Here is a 15,659-nt window from a genome sequence, read left to right on the forward strand (position 1 = left end):
ACCCAGAGCTGCCTGACACGGGCCTGGGCTCACCTCCCCTGATTAGGACCCTGGCAGCCAGCCCTCCCAGCCTGCCCCCACCTCCTGGGAGGTCCAGGACAACTCAGTGAATATGGCCCTGGTGCTGTCACTGCCCTGGCGGCAGAGCCATGCAGGGGTCTCCAAATTATGGGAGGAAGCAAGGACTGTGGTTTCTTGAGTGGGCAGGAGCGTCTGTCTTGCCTGCCTCTTGTGGGTCAGGTGCTTTGCCACTTACAGATAACCCTGCCGGGCAGGTGGCATTAACCCTTCTTAAGAACAAGAAACTCAACTCAGAGAGGTGGCTTGCCCAAGGTCACCTAGCTAGTAAGTGACAGAGCTGGAATTTAGACCAAGCTCTGTTCACCTCAGGGCCCCCACCACACCCTCCACCTCCACGCCTGTATCTGAGGGAGGCTGAACACTGCTCTCTTCCCTCCAGATGCCATGTTTAATCACTGCCTCCCCCACCGGCCTCACCCAGCCCACTGGCCCCTGAGCCACTAGCACAGGACAAAGGCCAGACCCCCTGTGTCCTCCCGGGGACCCTGGGGCCTGCAGGTGGGCCCAGAGCTGAGCAGACATCTTTCAGAGCCTTGGAGTGTGTCTGGTATTTTTGTTTTGATTTAAGTGACATTGTCGTTGTTGCCGTGGCTGCGGCTGTTCTTGTGATGTTGCGCCTGTCAGTCATGTAGCTGTTGTGTTCGTTCTTCTCGCAACTTGTCTCGTTCTCTCCTCCGTTGCAGATTGAAGTAGTCAATACTTTCAAGAGCGGGGCCTCCTTTCAGGGGGCCCTGCGGAGACAGTCCTCGGTCACCAGCCAGAGCCAGGATGTAGCCAATCTCTCTAGCCCTAGTCGCGTGTCGTTGTCCAATGCTCTTTCCTCTCCGACCAGCCTTCCTCCTGCTGCAGCCGGGCGTGAGTGTGACTCCTTACTGCCTCCGGCTGGCACTGCCCACGCCAGCTCCCAGGCGGGCAGGGGCTGGGGCACCAGAGGACATGGGGGGCAGCTGGTCACGATCAGGCCCAGGGGGCTGAAGGGTCACAGCCACCGAAGAGGGTCCCATTGGTCAGGAGAGTGTAACCAGTCATGCAGTGGCAGTCACTCAGTGGACCAGGGTCAGTCAGAGGGTCGTTAGGGTCCCAAGTGGCCAAAAGGTCTGGTTCAGTCAAGGGATCAGCAATGGTCAAGAGGACATCAGTGACCAAATGGTCCCAATCCACCACAGGGTCCCGGCAGCCAGAGGGAGACAGACATGGAGGTGACACAGAGTGTCCCACTGGCCCAGGGTCATATGTGGTCAGCAAAAGCCTGGACCACCAAGGCAAGGGTTAGAGTTAGACAGGAGGTCCCAGTCTTGCAGTCAAAGTCAGCAGAAGGGTCACCGTGGGTCAAGGGAAGCAAGCCCCTCAGGGTCACAGTCAGTCACGTTAGGATCCAACCAGGAGAGGGTCACATCATCCAGGCTTTCCCAGTTGGTCAGGGGACACCCACAGCAATGAGGGTCATGATCAAGGGGGATGGTTGAGCCAAGAGGTCACTGCAGGTCAGAGGTCATAGTCAGCCAGGGGTCCCAGGCCACCTAGGAGCTCACAGCCTGGAGGCTGCACCCCAGCAGTTCAGAGTCTCTGCCCGCTTCCTGTCACTCCTCCCCTTGCACTTCTGACAGTATCAGCTGCCCTGCAGACAGCCTTCCCTGTGGCTGAGCTTAGAGCTTGCTGAAGTTCTAAGCCCTTCCTGGAAAAGACAAGGTCCCTGGCCCATTCAGCTTGACCCCTGGTAGAAAATGGTGGGTCGAGCCTCATGTCTTACCTGGGTGCCAGCAGGCCCAGAGGGACCTGATCTACCCTTGGGCATCCTGCCCTCCTTTATCTGAGGGATAGCCTGAGACTGTGGCCCCTCCTTCATCTCCCTCCTGCCAAGCTCATCTCCTCATGCCACCACTTCTGATCTAGAGCACTCACCGCTGGCTTTGTTTAGCTCTTTCCCGGACCCATGGCTTCGGGCCCCATAGGGAAAAGCCTGTCTTTCCTCCCACCGCCCTGCTTCGCTTCCAGCCAGGCCCTTCTGATCTGCAGGGGAGCCCCTGGCTCTGGTCTTCTCCAGTTGACACAGTGTCCGTCTTAGCCTCCAGCTTCTGTATGAGAAGTAGACTCCAGCTCATCTCTTGAAACTCTATAAAGGGCCTGTACCCCCATCCAAAACCAGAACACCCACAACACACCCCCCTGCAGCAGCGGAAACCCTGTGTGCTGGTGGGAGCGCCTCCCTCAGTGCCTCCAGTGGAGGCGCAGGCCACAGAAAGCCTGTTGATGGCAAATGTCCATGACCTATAGCGGCAGGACAGAAGCAGAAAGCAGGGAAGGAGCCCCTCAGTGCTCATTCGTCAGCACAGAAATGCAGTGCTGGGGAGGCCCAGGGAGCCAAGATGAAATGGAGATGCATTTCAGCAGATGGTGGCTGAGTCACATTTCCATGAGATACCATCACTAGGCAGTCACCGCCAGGATTTCTAGGGGAAGGCAACACTGGTCCCATCCTCCTCCCCTTTAGACCAGAGAGCTCTCACCTTTGCAGCAGCCTAGCCAGCTGACCTCCCAGCTCCTTTCTGCACCAGCTCAGCTCTGGCCTTGCTCAGCACCCCCACCTATCCTGAGGTGCGGTGACCAAGTGTCCTGTCAGGGAGACCTACATGGGGAAGAATCCGCTTCTTCCCTTCTGCCACCCCTCCTGGTGACTCCTGCGGCCCTCTGGCTGGGGCTGCCTGCCAGGAGTCTGGCTTCTGGGTGAAAGCCCAGTTCTTCGTCCATCCCAGTTCAGCCTCTTTCTTGAAGGGCAGCACTTCACCCTGGCCACAACAGAGCACACCTGACATTGCTGGGCACCCGCACCACCTTTGGAAGTCTTCCCTGAATTAGCCCCTCATCTTAGCCTTCACAGTCTAGAAGCTAGAACTGTCCTCTCAAACCTCAGCCACTTCTTTCTAAGCTTTTCTTCTGCATCATTTGTAAAGCCATTCAATAGAGCCAGTCTGGGAACAACACTTCTTTGCAGAAGTACCCCCTTCTTCATTTCTGCAGAAATGCTTAGACAGGAATGTGTCTAAACTGACCTCCTTCCAGGCCACATCAGTCCCCTGTAGCCCGTGGTTACCCCAACTTTGGAACAGTCTTGGAAAAGAAGCCCAGGCAGAGGCTCAGCCAAAGCCAACTTGACAGTCCTTGCCCTGACCCCTCATTCTCTCAGGGGACCCAGCGGGGCTGGCCAGGACCTCCTGACCCTGCTCCCCATCTTGCCTCTCCCCTCTTCACACCTCCCAGAGAATCTTGCATTCCCCCTCTGTGACAGAATCCAGCCTGTAATTCTGGGTCCCTCCTGAGACCCTTCCTGAGCCTATGGTCTTAAAAATAGCCTGACCAAACCCCTGCCTGAGGGCACTGGTTCCCAGACAGGATCACAGCCTCTGCGGTTTCAGCACACACATTTGGACAACACAGCCTCATGCCTCCTTTGCTTGAGTAGTGTCTACAACAGTGCTGCCTCCTCTGGTCTCCAAGGACTCTGAGGACCCTCTAGATACCAGCCAAGGTCCCTGCAGAAGTCAGTATGCTTTCCTCCCACAGGGAGGTTTAAACAGGTGGCCAGGAAGTGAGAGAAGGGCCCCAATTTGATGGGATGAGGAAGTGGGCTGCCCTACTACCCCACAACTCCTTCACCCCCACCACACCCCACCAGCCTTCTGAGGGGAAATCTGCTTCCTGGGGATTCCCCAGCGGAGGAGGCTGCTCATGTGCCTGCTGAGGCAAAAACACCTGCAGCCAGTATGCCCTGGAAGGAATCAATCCACTGTCCCCTGGGTTATGAAGAGTTGACCACAAAGGCCTGGGACAGGGCCTGACTTCTGACCTGGGACACTGGAGTGAGGAAAGCCCCTGAACACATCACAGGCCCTCCCCTCCCCACAGCACCACCGCAAGATGAAGGCCTCAGCAGACAGACGCACGTGGTAAGCCTGACCGCAGTCACGAGGCACATGGCGTGAGGACGCTCGGGAGGGAATGAATTGGTGCACTCTTCTGACTTACTCAAAAACGAGCTTGTTTTTACCCTGGAAACTTAATGGCACACGCCTAGTGCCTTATAGCTGAGCCCCACTCAACATTTCCAGGGCAGTTCCCCACTCCCTTTACTTCAAAGATGCCTCACCACTGAATTGTGGGAGGGGAGGACCTGCCAATACATCCATTTCGCAGAGAAAGACACTGATGAGGCCAGGATCACACAGCAAGGGCGTGGCAAGAGGTCAGACTCTGGAGTCCCTCATTCTTCCCACTACTTATACCACTTCCCAGGAGGCCCACAGACCTGGAGCCACAGAGGCTGAACTTCCATTCCGGAACCAGTGCCCATGCCCATAGCCTCATATTCGTGAAAAGGAGTCAGTCCTCCAGGGAAGGCCAGAGAAGCTGTTTCTCAGCTTGAACTTCTACCAGCATGGCCAGGACTGGTGAGGAGGGCACCTTCCCACTGGTGATCAAGGACCAGATTAGCATCCCACACTTCGATCCAAGGCAAAGCTGCACAGCCTCTCTTTCTCATTGCCTCAAATTCCTAACTCATCTCAAACCATCTTTGTACTCAGTAAGTCTGTAGCAAGCTCCATGTTTATCAATGGAAGTCCTGCTCCTTCAAACCACCCAAGCCAAGAGCCAGCCCCATAAGCCAGGTCCCAGCCACATTCTGGACGCCGTACCTTGCTGGACAGATAGGGCACTTCCTGCTTCCACTTCCCCTGCAGATTCCTGGTTCTGAAGACTCCTAGGGCAAGGAGTTTGCACTGTTAAGGGGAGAAATAAAGACAATGAAAAGGGAAGAAAGCTGGACTTCTCATTAGTGTTTTGGTAACTAATTTAGTGCAACCTTGGGTTGGCGAGAAAATGGCTTGCTTTGTGGGGGGGACCCTAGACCTCTCCGCTGTCTGAATATTCCATGTGTTTGTTTCCCTAGAGGGCTAGAGAACCCTGGACACAGAGTTCAGCAAGAGAGAGTGAAATTAAAAGAGGTTGTGAGTCTTTAACCTTGAGCCTGAAATGAATGTGAATCAGTCCCAGACTCTTGGCTTCCTTGAAGCCGGGTAAACATTCGAGTATGTCGAACCCATCTCAGACCAGGGCCTGTGCGTTTCCTCAGAGCCCTCTGACAACAGGCGTGGGTCTCCCTGCTCCCTTTGTGCTGACGAAACCAAAACATCTGAAATCCTGCTCACTGGGTCCCTTCCTCTCCTTCCCCTCACCCCCACACCCAAATGCAGCTTATGCCAAAAAAAAAAAAAAAAAAAATCCTACCTTTAGGGTAGGCAGGGAGGGGAGATGGAAGAGCTTTTTTTCCCCATAGTTTTTTCCATTTCAGCCTCGGAGAGAACCGAAGTGGAGACTTGAGATGGCCGTGGCGGGGTGTCCCAAAAAGTCTTGTCCCCACAGTCTTGTCCAGAGCAGTTCATTTTTTCTGTTGTCTCCATGCCAGGGGGAGGGCGGAGGGGCCTCATCTCATTGTGTGTCATCCCCTCTGCGTTGTCAGTCACATAACAGGGTCCTGCCACCATCCCCCCGCCCCACACAGACACTAGGTGTTCCAGTCAGCATCTGAATTGCACTTCAGCCTCAGAACACACAGCACCAAGCTAGGCAGCTACAGCCGTGACGCTATTCCCACTCTACAAATAAGAAAGCTGAGGCCAGCAGTGCCTTCTTTGTTTTCAATTAATCAAGGTGTAACAGCTCACTTACCAGGAGATCAGAATATGAACCATCTCTGCAGAGCCACAAAGAGGGACTCCAGGGGGAAAGAGCTCAGCAGCCACAGTGGCCGTGATGGAGCACCAGCACGAAGGCCGTGTCTGGCTGGCTCTTGCTTGGCACTTGTTGCCTCTTATTTAAAGCACGATTCCAGCCAGTGGGGTACCCTGGAGTCCCAGCTCACAGTATGCAAGGTGAAAGGACAGAGGTGCTTTTCAGAAAACAGAAAAGTCAGCACTAACTAGTAAGCGATGGCTGACAGCAAGGGAGAAAAAACAAGCCAATCCATGGGGTCTTACCTAAGACCAAGAAGGATAATTGACAAACCTTATGTTAAATTATTCTCTGTAGCACTCTAAATTAGAAGTCAGAGGAGCATATGACATGCTTTAGAAAGAATTCCCTCTGCAACAGTAAAACAAACCTTCAGCGATGACACTTAAAATCATCAACCACTGTCACCTAGAAACTCCACTTCCATGGAAGAGGGCTTTCCCCACCAGGGTTCCACAAAGGAGCTACCCCTGGGTTCCTCTGAGAGCTCAAGTCCTGGGACTTCAAGGGCCTCCCCACGACCGTCTCGTCCAGTCCCCTGCCTCCCCGCAGGCCTGTGGTGTAGGGCAGCCACTGCTCTGCAGGTGGGTGCCACTTGGCCTGCACACAGCAGCCGACTAAGGCTCTGTTCTGGAGGCGCCAATGCCACCTTGTTTTCTCCACCTCTGACTCCACTCCGAGTTGGGGCTGGGACGAGAGGAGGAGGCACCTTTGTCCCAAGTCCCATCAGACTCTTGAGATGACAGGCACTACTGCCTCTCCCAGGAGTCCAGAGAAGGGACACCTCTCTTCCAAGTGAGGGTCCTGTCCCTCTGTACCCTGTGAGGCAGGACAGAGGACAACCAGAGAGCTAGTGTGGCTTGTCCACAGTCAAGGCACCAGATGTGGCAGAGCCAGGACGCAAGTTGGGTCCTTCTGCCTTCAAGTCCAGTGCTCTTTCCACTAGCCTTGAAGACTCAATGACCAGCCTCCTCCCATGCTTCAGTGGAGGAAACTGAGGCCCCAGGATGTGTGGTTCACAACTGAGACAGAAAATGAAAGAACTTGCTGTTTTGTGACTCAGTTGCACACACCCCAGAATCCCACTGGGGCTGGGTTTGGCCATCTGATTCCAGCTTCGTTTTTTGGTTTTGTGTTTTCAAAGCACAAATAAACAAACAAAATCCCCCAGGAAATAAGAGACCCCCAAAGTAAGCTCCAATGACTGGCTGGCCAGGGCTTTGAGTCTATACTCGAGTGTTTACCTCCCAAATGCATGAAGGAAAGAAACGCTGGGTACAAACGACCTCCGTTCACATTGTCCAGGCTTCCAAGTGTAGCCATGTGTCTGTCTGTGTGCCGTGTGGCTCCCGACCCCGCGTGGCATGCAGCCCGCCCCCGAATGTCATCTGTCCGCCAGCTCCCGTGTGCTTTCTGGCTGCCTCTGCTCTGCACCTGAGAAAGCCCTGGGTTGGCTTTGGTTTGCTTTGCTGCCTTTGATTTGATGTTCCCGTTCTGTTTGGCCCTCATGTGTCTCTCTCATCCCAGCTCATCCAACCGTCTCTCCTTTCTGTTCCTTTTCTGTTGGTGACACATAACCTGTTCCATGTTGTATGGTTTCTTAACTGTGTGTGGTTTTTCTAAGATGAATTTTTTTTTAATAGCCTCTCCTCTTTCCTACTTGATTCCCACCTGGTCCTCCTCCCCGTCTGCATGGTTGAACCTCTGCTTTAAAGTGAACAAGGCTCAGTCTCTCACTAGGTGTGGGTGCCCGCAGGAGTCGACTGTGCTTCCTTTAACCACTGTTTCCCATCATCTCTTTGATGGTGCTTGGTGATTTCTCCTGTCCTAACACTAGTTTCTACCAAAACCAAAGCAATTTTTAAAAACCAGCTCAAGGATGCCTATAACCTGAGCCCCCTTTTTCACTCTCCCCCATCCTGTCAATGCTAATAACACCCAGCGACTGTGGATTCCAGCCACCTGCTTTGCCCTAACCCTTCTCCCACCCGCCCCTCCTGTGAGCCCCCCGAGCCTGGCTGTGGTCCCCGGGCGGTGCTCCTGACCCCTGTGCTTCCCTTGCAGATCCGCGTCGTGAAGGCGTTCCGTAGCTCTCTCTATGAAGGTTTAGAAAAGCCTGAATCTCGAACCTCCATCCATAACTTCATGGCTCATCCTGAATTCCGGATCGAAGATTCCCAGCCCCACATCCCCCTCATTGACGACACCGACCTGGAAGAAGATGCCGCGCTCAAGCAGAACTCGAGCCCACCGTCATCGCTCAACAAGAACAACAGCGCCATTGACAGTGGGATCAACCTGACGACCGACACAAGCAAATCAGCTACCTCTTCAAGTCCAGGGAGCCCCATCCACAGCCTGGAGACGTCGCTTTAGCTGAGGACCCTGTCGCCTGCCCGCCCACCCTCATGGACCCCGCTGCCACCCACCTTCTGGGCACCCATCCATCCAGGCACCCAACTCACCCAAGCAGCAACGAGCAACAATCGGAAACCAAATACTGGAGAGAAAACCAACGTTTCCACCAACAGACCCTTTCTCTGGCTGCGATGCTGTTTGAACTCTTTTTCACTTTGAGGCAAGGGGCGGGATCTCCACTGGGGGCTTACGGGAGTGAGCAGTTTTCCCAAAACAAGCCCTTCCTGGCTCCCACCCAGACATGGACCAGCCATGCACCCGCCCAGCCACCACATCCCCCGCATGAATGTACTGTACACTTTCAATCCTCCCCTTGTTTGGTTTTTGGGGGTTGGGGAGGGGTTTTTTTGTTTGTTTGTTTTCTTAGGCGGGAACTGCAAACAGACTCTTTTCTGAGACTATTTATCCAATCCACTGGTCTGTGAGTTTTTGAAATGCTTGCGCAGCATGGTCTCAGTTGTATAGATTAATTTAATAACTTTTTGAAATTGCAGAGCTTAACTCGCCTAGTAGATTTGCACCAATGGAACCGAAGAACTTCATAGACACTCACAAGGTTATATCCATTTCTTTGTATCTATATCAACGTATACTTCTCCGAGACTGTATACGTCCATATAGATAGGTAGATATATATATATATATAAATATATATACATGGATATATAAAGTTTCTTTGCCGGCATGTTGCCTTGTTTCTGCTTAAATTGCTCTATTTTAACTTATTTATGTCCTAAAAGAAGAATGTAATTTGTTTACAAACCTGTAGATAATGTCTTTGGCTATTTGTATGGTTTAAGAACACTGGTGGCTGAGATGCTATAAAAACAGCTCGGCCCAACAGACACTTCCCCTGGGTTGCATCCTTGATGTTTTATGATAGCCATGCTCTGATTTTTGCCTGCTATTTCCGTTCAATAATGTCACTACCGTGAGAGGCTCAGGCAGAAGCCAAATGCTACCGAGTTGCCATCCTGAGAGGTTTAACAACATGCTCCGTAGACGAAGGGAGAGGAGGAGAGAAGGCTTCCTGGGTTTGCAACACTAGCGGCCATCCGGCCCAAGGATGCCAGGATCTGCAAAGCACTGCTCGAAGACTTTTCTCTCAATGAAACTCGCTTGAGTTTACTAAGAGCATTTCAAAAATAGGTTCTCTTTGGCACTGTCTGTACAGAGATTGAGGTAGTGTTGAAATATTATAAATGGTAATGTGTTGATTTTTTTTTTTAGTTAGTAACTTACAGGTTTATTTCCTTATTAATGGCAGCGTCCGAGCTGTTGGCATATTGGATGAGGATCAGTATGGCTTGCTGCTTTTATTTTTATTTTTGAAGAAGAATAGCCTTTTTCTCTGCACTATTTAGATCCGAATGAACCTTATGATGTGTATATTGAGATGTATTCAGTGTGATTTTAAACCAAATTGTCTTCCTGTAGTCACAATATATACTGTAGCCTTTTAACAGCAAGTCTTGCTTTCCCAAACAGAAAGCCATTCTGAAACCCTACAGTATCACAGGTGAGAAAAGGTGGTTATTTTTCCCCAAGACAACAGCACTAGTAATCCCACTTGATAAGAGCTTATTTAACTGTGTGTCAGCCTCTTGACTGCTAAGCACTTTGTGGGGCTCAGCGTTTTTCATAAAAGAACTTTTGTATTTAATACAAAGTTTGCTTTGAGACTTTTCAGCATATGATCTTTTTCCATAAACTTGTACAGTGCAAAAGACATTTTGAATACCATGATCGATGATGTCCCATGCTTCGAGGAAAACCAAACACTTTCCGCCTCTCTTGCAAAATCCATTCCTCATGCTGACCCTCCTCATGGTGGCTGTGTCAGCCCAGCCCCTTCCCTTCTCCAGGCCCAGAGAACTCTTCCACAAACAAGATGAGAGCCACTCGGGAAAAGAGCCATAGTCAGCTGGGAGGGCCTACATTTGGATGGCTGTGGAAAAACTTGAGGGTTTGGGGTTCAAAGTCAGTCCATCCCACCTGGCAAAATCTTCCTGGAAGGAGGTCCTTCAAGAGCGCACCAGCTGAATGTCATGAAGAAGTATCTCTGAATGTATCCAGCAGAGGAAACTGCACACCCAAAGGGGTGACCAGCCCTCAGATGTGCTTATTGGATTCCAGTACAAATGCCACCAAAGCCAGCCCACTGCTCTCCTACAAGGAAGGAAAGACCTGCACGTGTAAAACATGGGGCAGCCTTGGAACATGGTGTTTTTTGGAGTTTCCTTTCTCACAGTTTTCCATCTCCCCACTTCTTTGATCAGTCATGTGTCTGTGACCTCATTCCATGACATCAGGATAGCTGTGTTTGCATGCCATGCTCCATGTTCATTTGGAGCCAGGAGAGGTTCTCAGTGGAGCCTGGCTTAGGGAACAGGGAGCGATGGAAGAATGCCAACATTAGCGTTGGTCGTCTCTTGTCAGGAATGAAGGATGCTTGCACACATGCACCCCCTCTCACACTTGCACACACATACACACACGAAATGGTTGGTTTGTCAAAACTCACTGTAGTACATAAAGCTTGCACTCTGCGTCCTATATCTAGCAGCATGGGGTACGTTTGGCAGTTCACCCCATTAGGGGGTAAATAATTTATGACCATTCATCTGTTTTTATGAATTTTTTTATCTAGACAATAATTGTAAATAAAGAACTCACCATCTCTGTTCATTTAATACTATGCAATGGTTATGCTTTCAATTGCTGGCTCTTCTGACTCGCGCAGTGTGGTTCTGAAATGTCTGTGGTTTAAAAAAAAAAAGGCAAAAAACAACATCAAACAGAACATAGTAAATATATCTGTAATGTATACTTTTTTCTAGTTTGGGACTGCATCATCCATATAGCTTCTTTTCTGCCCTCTAGACGAGGGCTCCAGGAGAAGTTGACAGATTCGGTTCTGAGAGCTAAGCTCACCAACTTGTCTCCCCCTCAACAGATGAGGGAAGGGCAGGGAGCCTCTTCAGTGACTCCTGGCACTGCAGAATCACTCATCTTTGGAGGTGAGCAGGGAGAGCTCTGAGGAGTTTCCTCCTTGCAACTCAGGCGGAGATTTCTTTAACTCAGGAGCAGCCTCCATTGCTCCCGCCAACCCCTCACCATGGCCCCTTGTCCCCTTGTCCCAACCATAGCACAGAGATGACAAGAGGGAGGCGGTCCTATTTCTGAGACTGGACCAATTAAAATGACTGCACTGGCTCAAGGACTCTGAACCTGTCTTGTCCTGGGTCCCCCAGTTATTGGAAGCCACTCTTTTCCCCAACCATGTTGAAATGCCACCTTTACCACACACTGATGTCTTATATAGACTTGGATCCATTTCTGGAACTTCTCTTCCCTTACCTGGGTGGCTCATCTGGCACCAGCCATACAATTTTAACTATTCAATTTCTAATGTCAATTTCTAATGTCTTATTATGTGGTGGGATGAGTCCCTTCACTCTTCTTTTACAAAATTTCCTAGTTATTCTCTCACATCTATTCTTCCACATAAACTTTAAATTATGCTCAGTCTTCCCCTGTCCCATTCCCACCCCAAATCCTGGGCCCTGTCATTCCCTGTGCCATCATCTTCCCCCCGTTGTAATTACTGTCCACTCAGGGCTGTGAAATTGAGTATGTTCTCTAAAGAGGGACAAAAAGGGCATCCTGATCTTGAGGGAAGCCTTCTGTTCCTCCCATCATTTCACCTGCCCCCTAAGCCCAGGAGTTGTCATGAGAGGCCACCAGGCCCCCACTCAATCCCAGCTTGGGAACCAAAGTCACCCACCTTAGTTGTGTTAGGGTGGACCCGTCAACTATCCCTGGTCCAGATGAGAAAGAGGAGTCTCTCCCAGGCCTGCAGCTGGGAAATAATGTGTGGCCCAGTTGTCTGCACTTCTAATTCTCATCATGGAGAAACCTTTATTCCTGTCTCCCTTTCCTGAACTGATTTTTTGTTGTTTTTGTTTCATTTTGTTTTGGGGGGATCGTTTCTTGCTCTTTAATTGGGAGTCTCCAGCACCTTTGGGATGCAGGCAGTTCTTGCCCAGGCCTTCTTGGAACCCTCACTTCCCTAGCCCACTCTTGCGCTACCTACAGGAGGCTGCCAACCTGGTGCACTCTGACAAGCCTCCCACCCAAATCTCTCTCCTGCCATTGTGTCCAAAATCCCGCCATTAGAGGATCTTGTAGGGAGGAGAGTTTCTTGAAGGCTTTTAGGCCTTCCAGAGTCAGGACGGAAGTCAGACAACAGCAGGAAGTCCCCAAGCCTTTTCAAAGTTCCAAACCAAGCTCTCCTGATTTTAATGTAGAGATCATACCAACCCAGGTGGGGAGGAGGGTCCCCAGCCCCAGGTAGCAGCCATCACCCCCTCCACTGAAAACGATGTTGGAGGCTGCTTTGGGACTGCCCTTCTCAGCCCCCTGAGTCTGTTTTGTAATGCCTGTGGTGCTCTCCCTCCCTGACCTTTCCTCTCGGGGGTCACCACACTTTGCTAACTCTTGTGTGCACATATTTTATAATAGAGTAGCGAGGGAATGGTGCCGCCTCCAGCTTCCATAAGCTGCCCGGGCTCTGGGGTCTCTGGGACAATCGGGACTGGCAAGTGACTGTGCTCTTATTGTACACTCTTTATTTCTCTGTATCTTTGGCTTGTGCTCTTTGTAATTAATGGGATTTGTCTGCCTTTTCAACACTATACTGAGCAATAACAATAAATGCACACGTGGAAATGCAGACACGGTACACATCACAAGGCCTTTTTCTGAAGGACAGCTGGGTCCCCGCCATTTGTGGAGTTGAACTCAGGGGGAAACAGAATCCCTGGGAGGGAAATGCCCTTTGCCCAAGGGCCCACAGCTCAACGGGCAGTCTCTCTACTTCCACTAGGTCACACCTTTTGAATACCCACCATTTGAGGGAGACAGGCTTACCCTGCCATGAGCCATTAACCTATGAGGAATAGTTGACCATCTCATAGAAGAAGCCTGGGGAACAGGGCCTCAGGAGGAAGAGGAGGAGGTTTGGGGACAAGGGGCCGGGGGCCAAAAATCAGGGAAAGTTAGCCTGATTTGGGGTCTGGATTAACCAGAGGGAGGAGATGGGGAATACAGACACAGGATATAGGTGGCACCCCCTACTGGGGAGAGGAGTAAGGCAGAGGGAAGCCTGGCACCCGAGGAGTCTGGACTTCACAAACCTCTGCTGAACATTGGCAGAGAAAGAGAATATGCCCAGACCAAGAAGCAATCCCTAAGGTTGGCCCAAGGGTTGAGAGTTACACACACACACAAACACACACTCTCACACACTCACAATCACAGCTCTTCCTAGGTTGAACTGATCCCCAAATCAAGTGCCATAGGCCCATCCAACTTCCAAACGCAGTTTCATATCCAAGGGTCCATTTAATCCCAATATCAACCTTCAGAGGAGGTATTAGTATAATTCTCACTCAAAAGAGCAGGAGACAGCAGCTCAAAGAGGTGAAGAGCATGCCCACCGGGTAAGCAGGAGATCCAGCACTGACACCTAGCAGTCTTGATGCCAGCCTCTGCACTCTAAACCTCCATATTATAGTGCCTTATGGGCCAAATACCTTACAGCAGATACCTTAATGAATAAGATATAGTTCTGTTGCTTGTCACAAATCCCCAATCTCTTCAACATCAGTGTCTACACAAGGAAATTATTTTAATCACAGTTATGCCTCATGCATTATATTTATCTAATATGCCCTTGTCCTCATTTTCCACTCAAAGAAAGTGAGGCTCAGAGAAACGTGACTTGACCTTATCACCTAGAAAGTCAGTGGTGCAGCTATAGATCCAAGGCAGAGCCTGTTCCTTGAAGAACAGAAGATCTGGCCGGGCGCAGTGGCTCACACCTGTAATCCCAGCACTTTGAGAGGCCGAGGCGGGTAGATGAACAGAGGTCAGGAGTTTGAGACCAGCCTGGCCAACATGGTGAAAACCCATCTCTACTAAAAATACAAAAATTAGCTGGGCATGGTGGCACATGCCTGTAATCCCAGCTATTCAGGAGATTGAGGCAGGAGAATTGCTTGAACCCAAGAGGTAGAGGTTACAGTGAGCCAAGGTCACACCACTGGACTCCAGCCTGGGCAACAGAGCTAGAGTCCATCTCAAAAAAAAAAAAAAAAGGAGATCCAGGAGATCCCCCCAAACCTGCCTTTGTTCCCTGCTCTACCCTAACCACCACCCCCTCACACCCCTGCAACAATTTCTCCACTAGAGGGCAATAAAAAATCTTGAAAGCTGCAGTGGGGTAGAAGAGTTGCCCAGAGGCCTGGCCCTTAGTTCTAATACCCTACTCCTCTGGCCTCCTCTCCAAAGCTCCTTGACAGTCTGGGTCTATCACACTCTCCGAGCCTTAACATCTTCCTTCAAGCAGTGACCATCTCCAGCTAGGGTCCTTACTCCCAGTTTCAGCACAGGAAACTGAAGGACTGTGACTTACCCAAGGGGAGTCAAGGCCTACCCCAGCTCACCTGCCTCCTTAATATCACAAGGGCCCCAGGGTTAGACCATATGTGGCTGAGGGGGAGGGGGGCCCAGGCTCTGTCCTCCAGTGTGGCATTCTCACTGCGCTTATGGGGAACCTTCAGCTGCCCTACCTTGGGAAGCCAGAGACCTGGGGTCAGGGATGCTGGGAATTAGGTCTAGGGCTCTAGCTGCAGGAGCCTGGCTGAGATCCTTCATTGCTCATGGGGAATCTCCCTGATGGGACTTACTCAGGACCCGGGGGGATCGGTTTGGAAGGGGCAGTCCTATATAGGGGTTAGGGATGGCAGGGTGAGAGGTCCCAGCCTCTGGTGAGGGGCATTCCCTGGCCTCCTCTGCCCTGGTCCCAGTCCTTGGGTCCTGATGGGGGGACTACAACAAGGAAGCACTAGGACAGTCTACTTACTCCCAAGACATCACTCATCCTACAACATTCATCATAAGGCCAGTCTCACCCAGAGCTGCAGAGAGGCGGGTGAAGCTATAGGTAGGTAGGTAGGTAGGTAGGTAGATAGATAGATAGGTAGGTAGATAGATAGATTTTTTTTTTTTTTTTTAACAAGAGTCTCGCTCTGTCGCCCAGCCTGGAGTGCAATGGTGCAGTCATGGCTCACTGCAACCTCCGCCTCCCGGGTTCCAGCGATTCTCCTGCCTCAGCCTCCCGAGTAGCTGGGACTACAGGCGCGCGCCACCATGCCCGGCTAATTTTTGTATTTTTAGTAGAGACGGGATTTCACCATGTTGGTCAGGCTGGTCTCGAACTCCTGACCTCAGGTGATCCGCCCCCAGCTCGGCCTCCCAAAGTTCTGGGATTACAGGCATGAGCCACCGCGCCCGGCCGATAGTTATAT

At 51.2% G+C, this 15,659-nt stretch overlaps 1 protein-coding gene and 1 long non-coding RNA gene across 17 annotated transcripts in view; one reads left to right on the forward strand and one right to left on the reverse strand.

Annotated features, from left to right (window-relative positions):
- ATP2B2 (ATPase plasma membrane Ca2+ transporting 2) overlaps positions 1 to 13,021 on the forward strand; it is a 381,370-nt gene extending 368,349 nt beyond the window's left edge. For 7 of the 14 annotated variants that reach the window (XM_003894106.5, XM_017955253.3, XM_017955256.3 and 4 more), the window contains one exon: positions 7,933 to 13,021. In XM_003894106.5, coding sequence (XP_003894155.1) covers positions 7,933 to 8,244 — 312 coding nt within the window. In that variant the 3' untranslated portion in view covers positions 8,245 to 13,021. Of the gene's footprint in view, positions 1 to 764; positions 941 to 5,026; positions 5,082 to 7,932 lie in introns of all 14 variants that reach the window. The other 7 variants (XM_009200224.4, XM_017955257.3, XM_021934195.2 and 4 more) reach the window with 4 other exon arrangements.
- LOC103881914 lies at positions 898 to 7,994 on the reverse strand. 3 transcript variants are annotated; one of them, XR_004182097.1, is made up of 5 exons: positions 7,914 to 7,994; positions 4,773 to 4,856; positions 2,589 to 2,671; positions 1,984 to 2,156; positions 898 to 1,000 (listed from the first exon to the last, which is right to left on the reverse strand). It is a non-coding gene; the product is annotated as an uncharacterized LOC103881914 (long non-coding RNA). The 3 variants fall into 3 exon arrangements; XR_004182095.1 differs by lacking the exon at positions 7,914 to 7,994 and adding an exon at positions 5,365 to 5,747; XR_004182096.1 differs by lacking the exons at positions 2,589 to 2,671; positions 7,914 to 7,994 and adding an exon at positions 5,365 to 5,743 and having other exon boundaries at positions 899 to 1,000.
- Positions 13,022 to 15,659: the final 2,638 nt, after the last annotated feature.

This window comes from Papio anubis, chromosome 2, assembly GCF_008728515.1.
Source record: "Papio anubis isolate 15944 chromosome 2, Panubis1.0, whole genome shotgun sequence".
NCBI classification, from domain to species: Eukaryota; Metazoa; Chordata; class Mammalia; order Primates; family Cercopithecidae; genus Papio; species Papio anubis.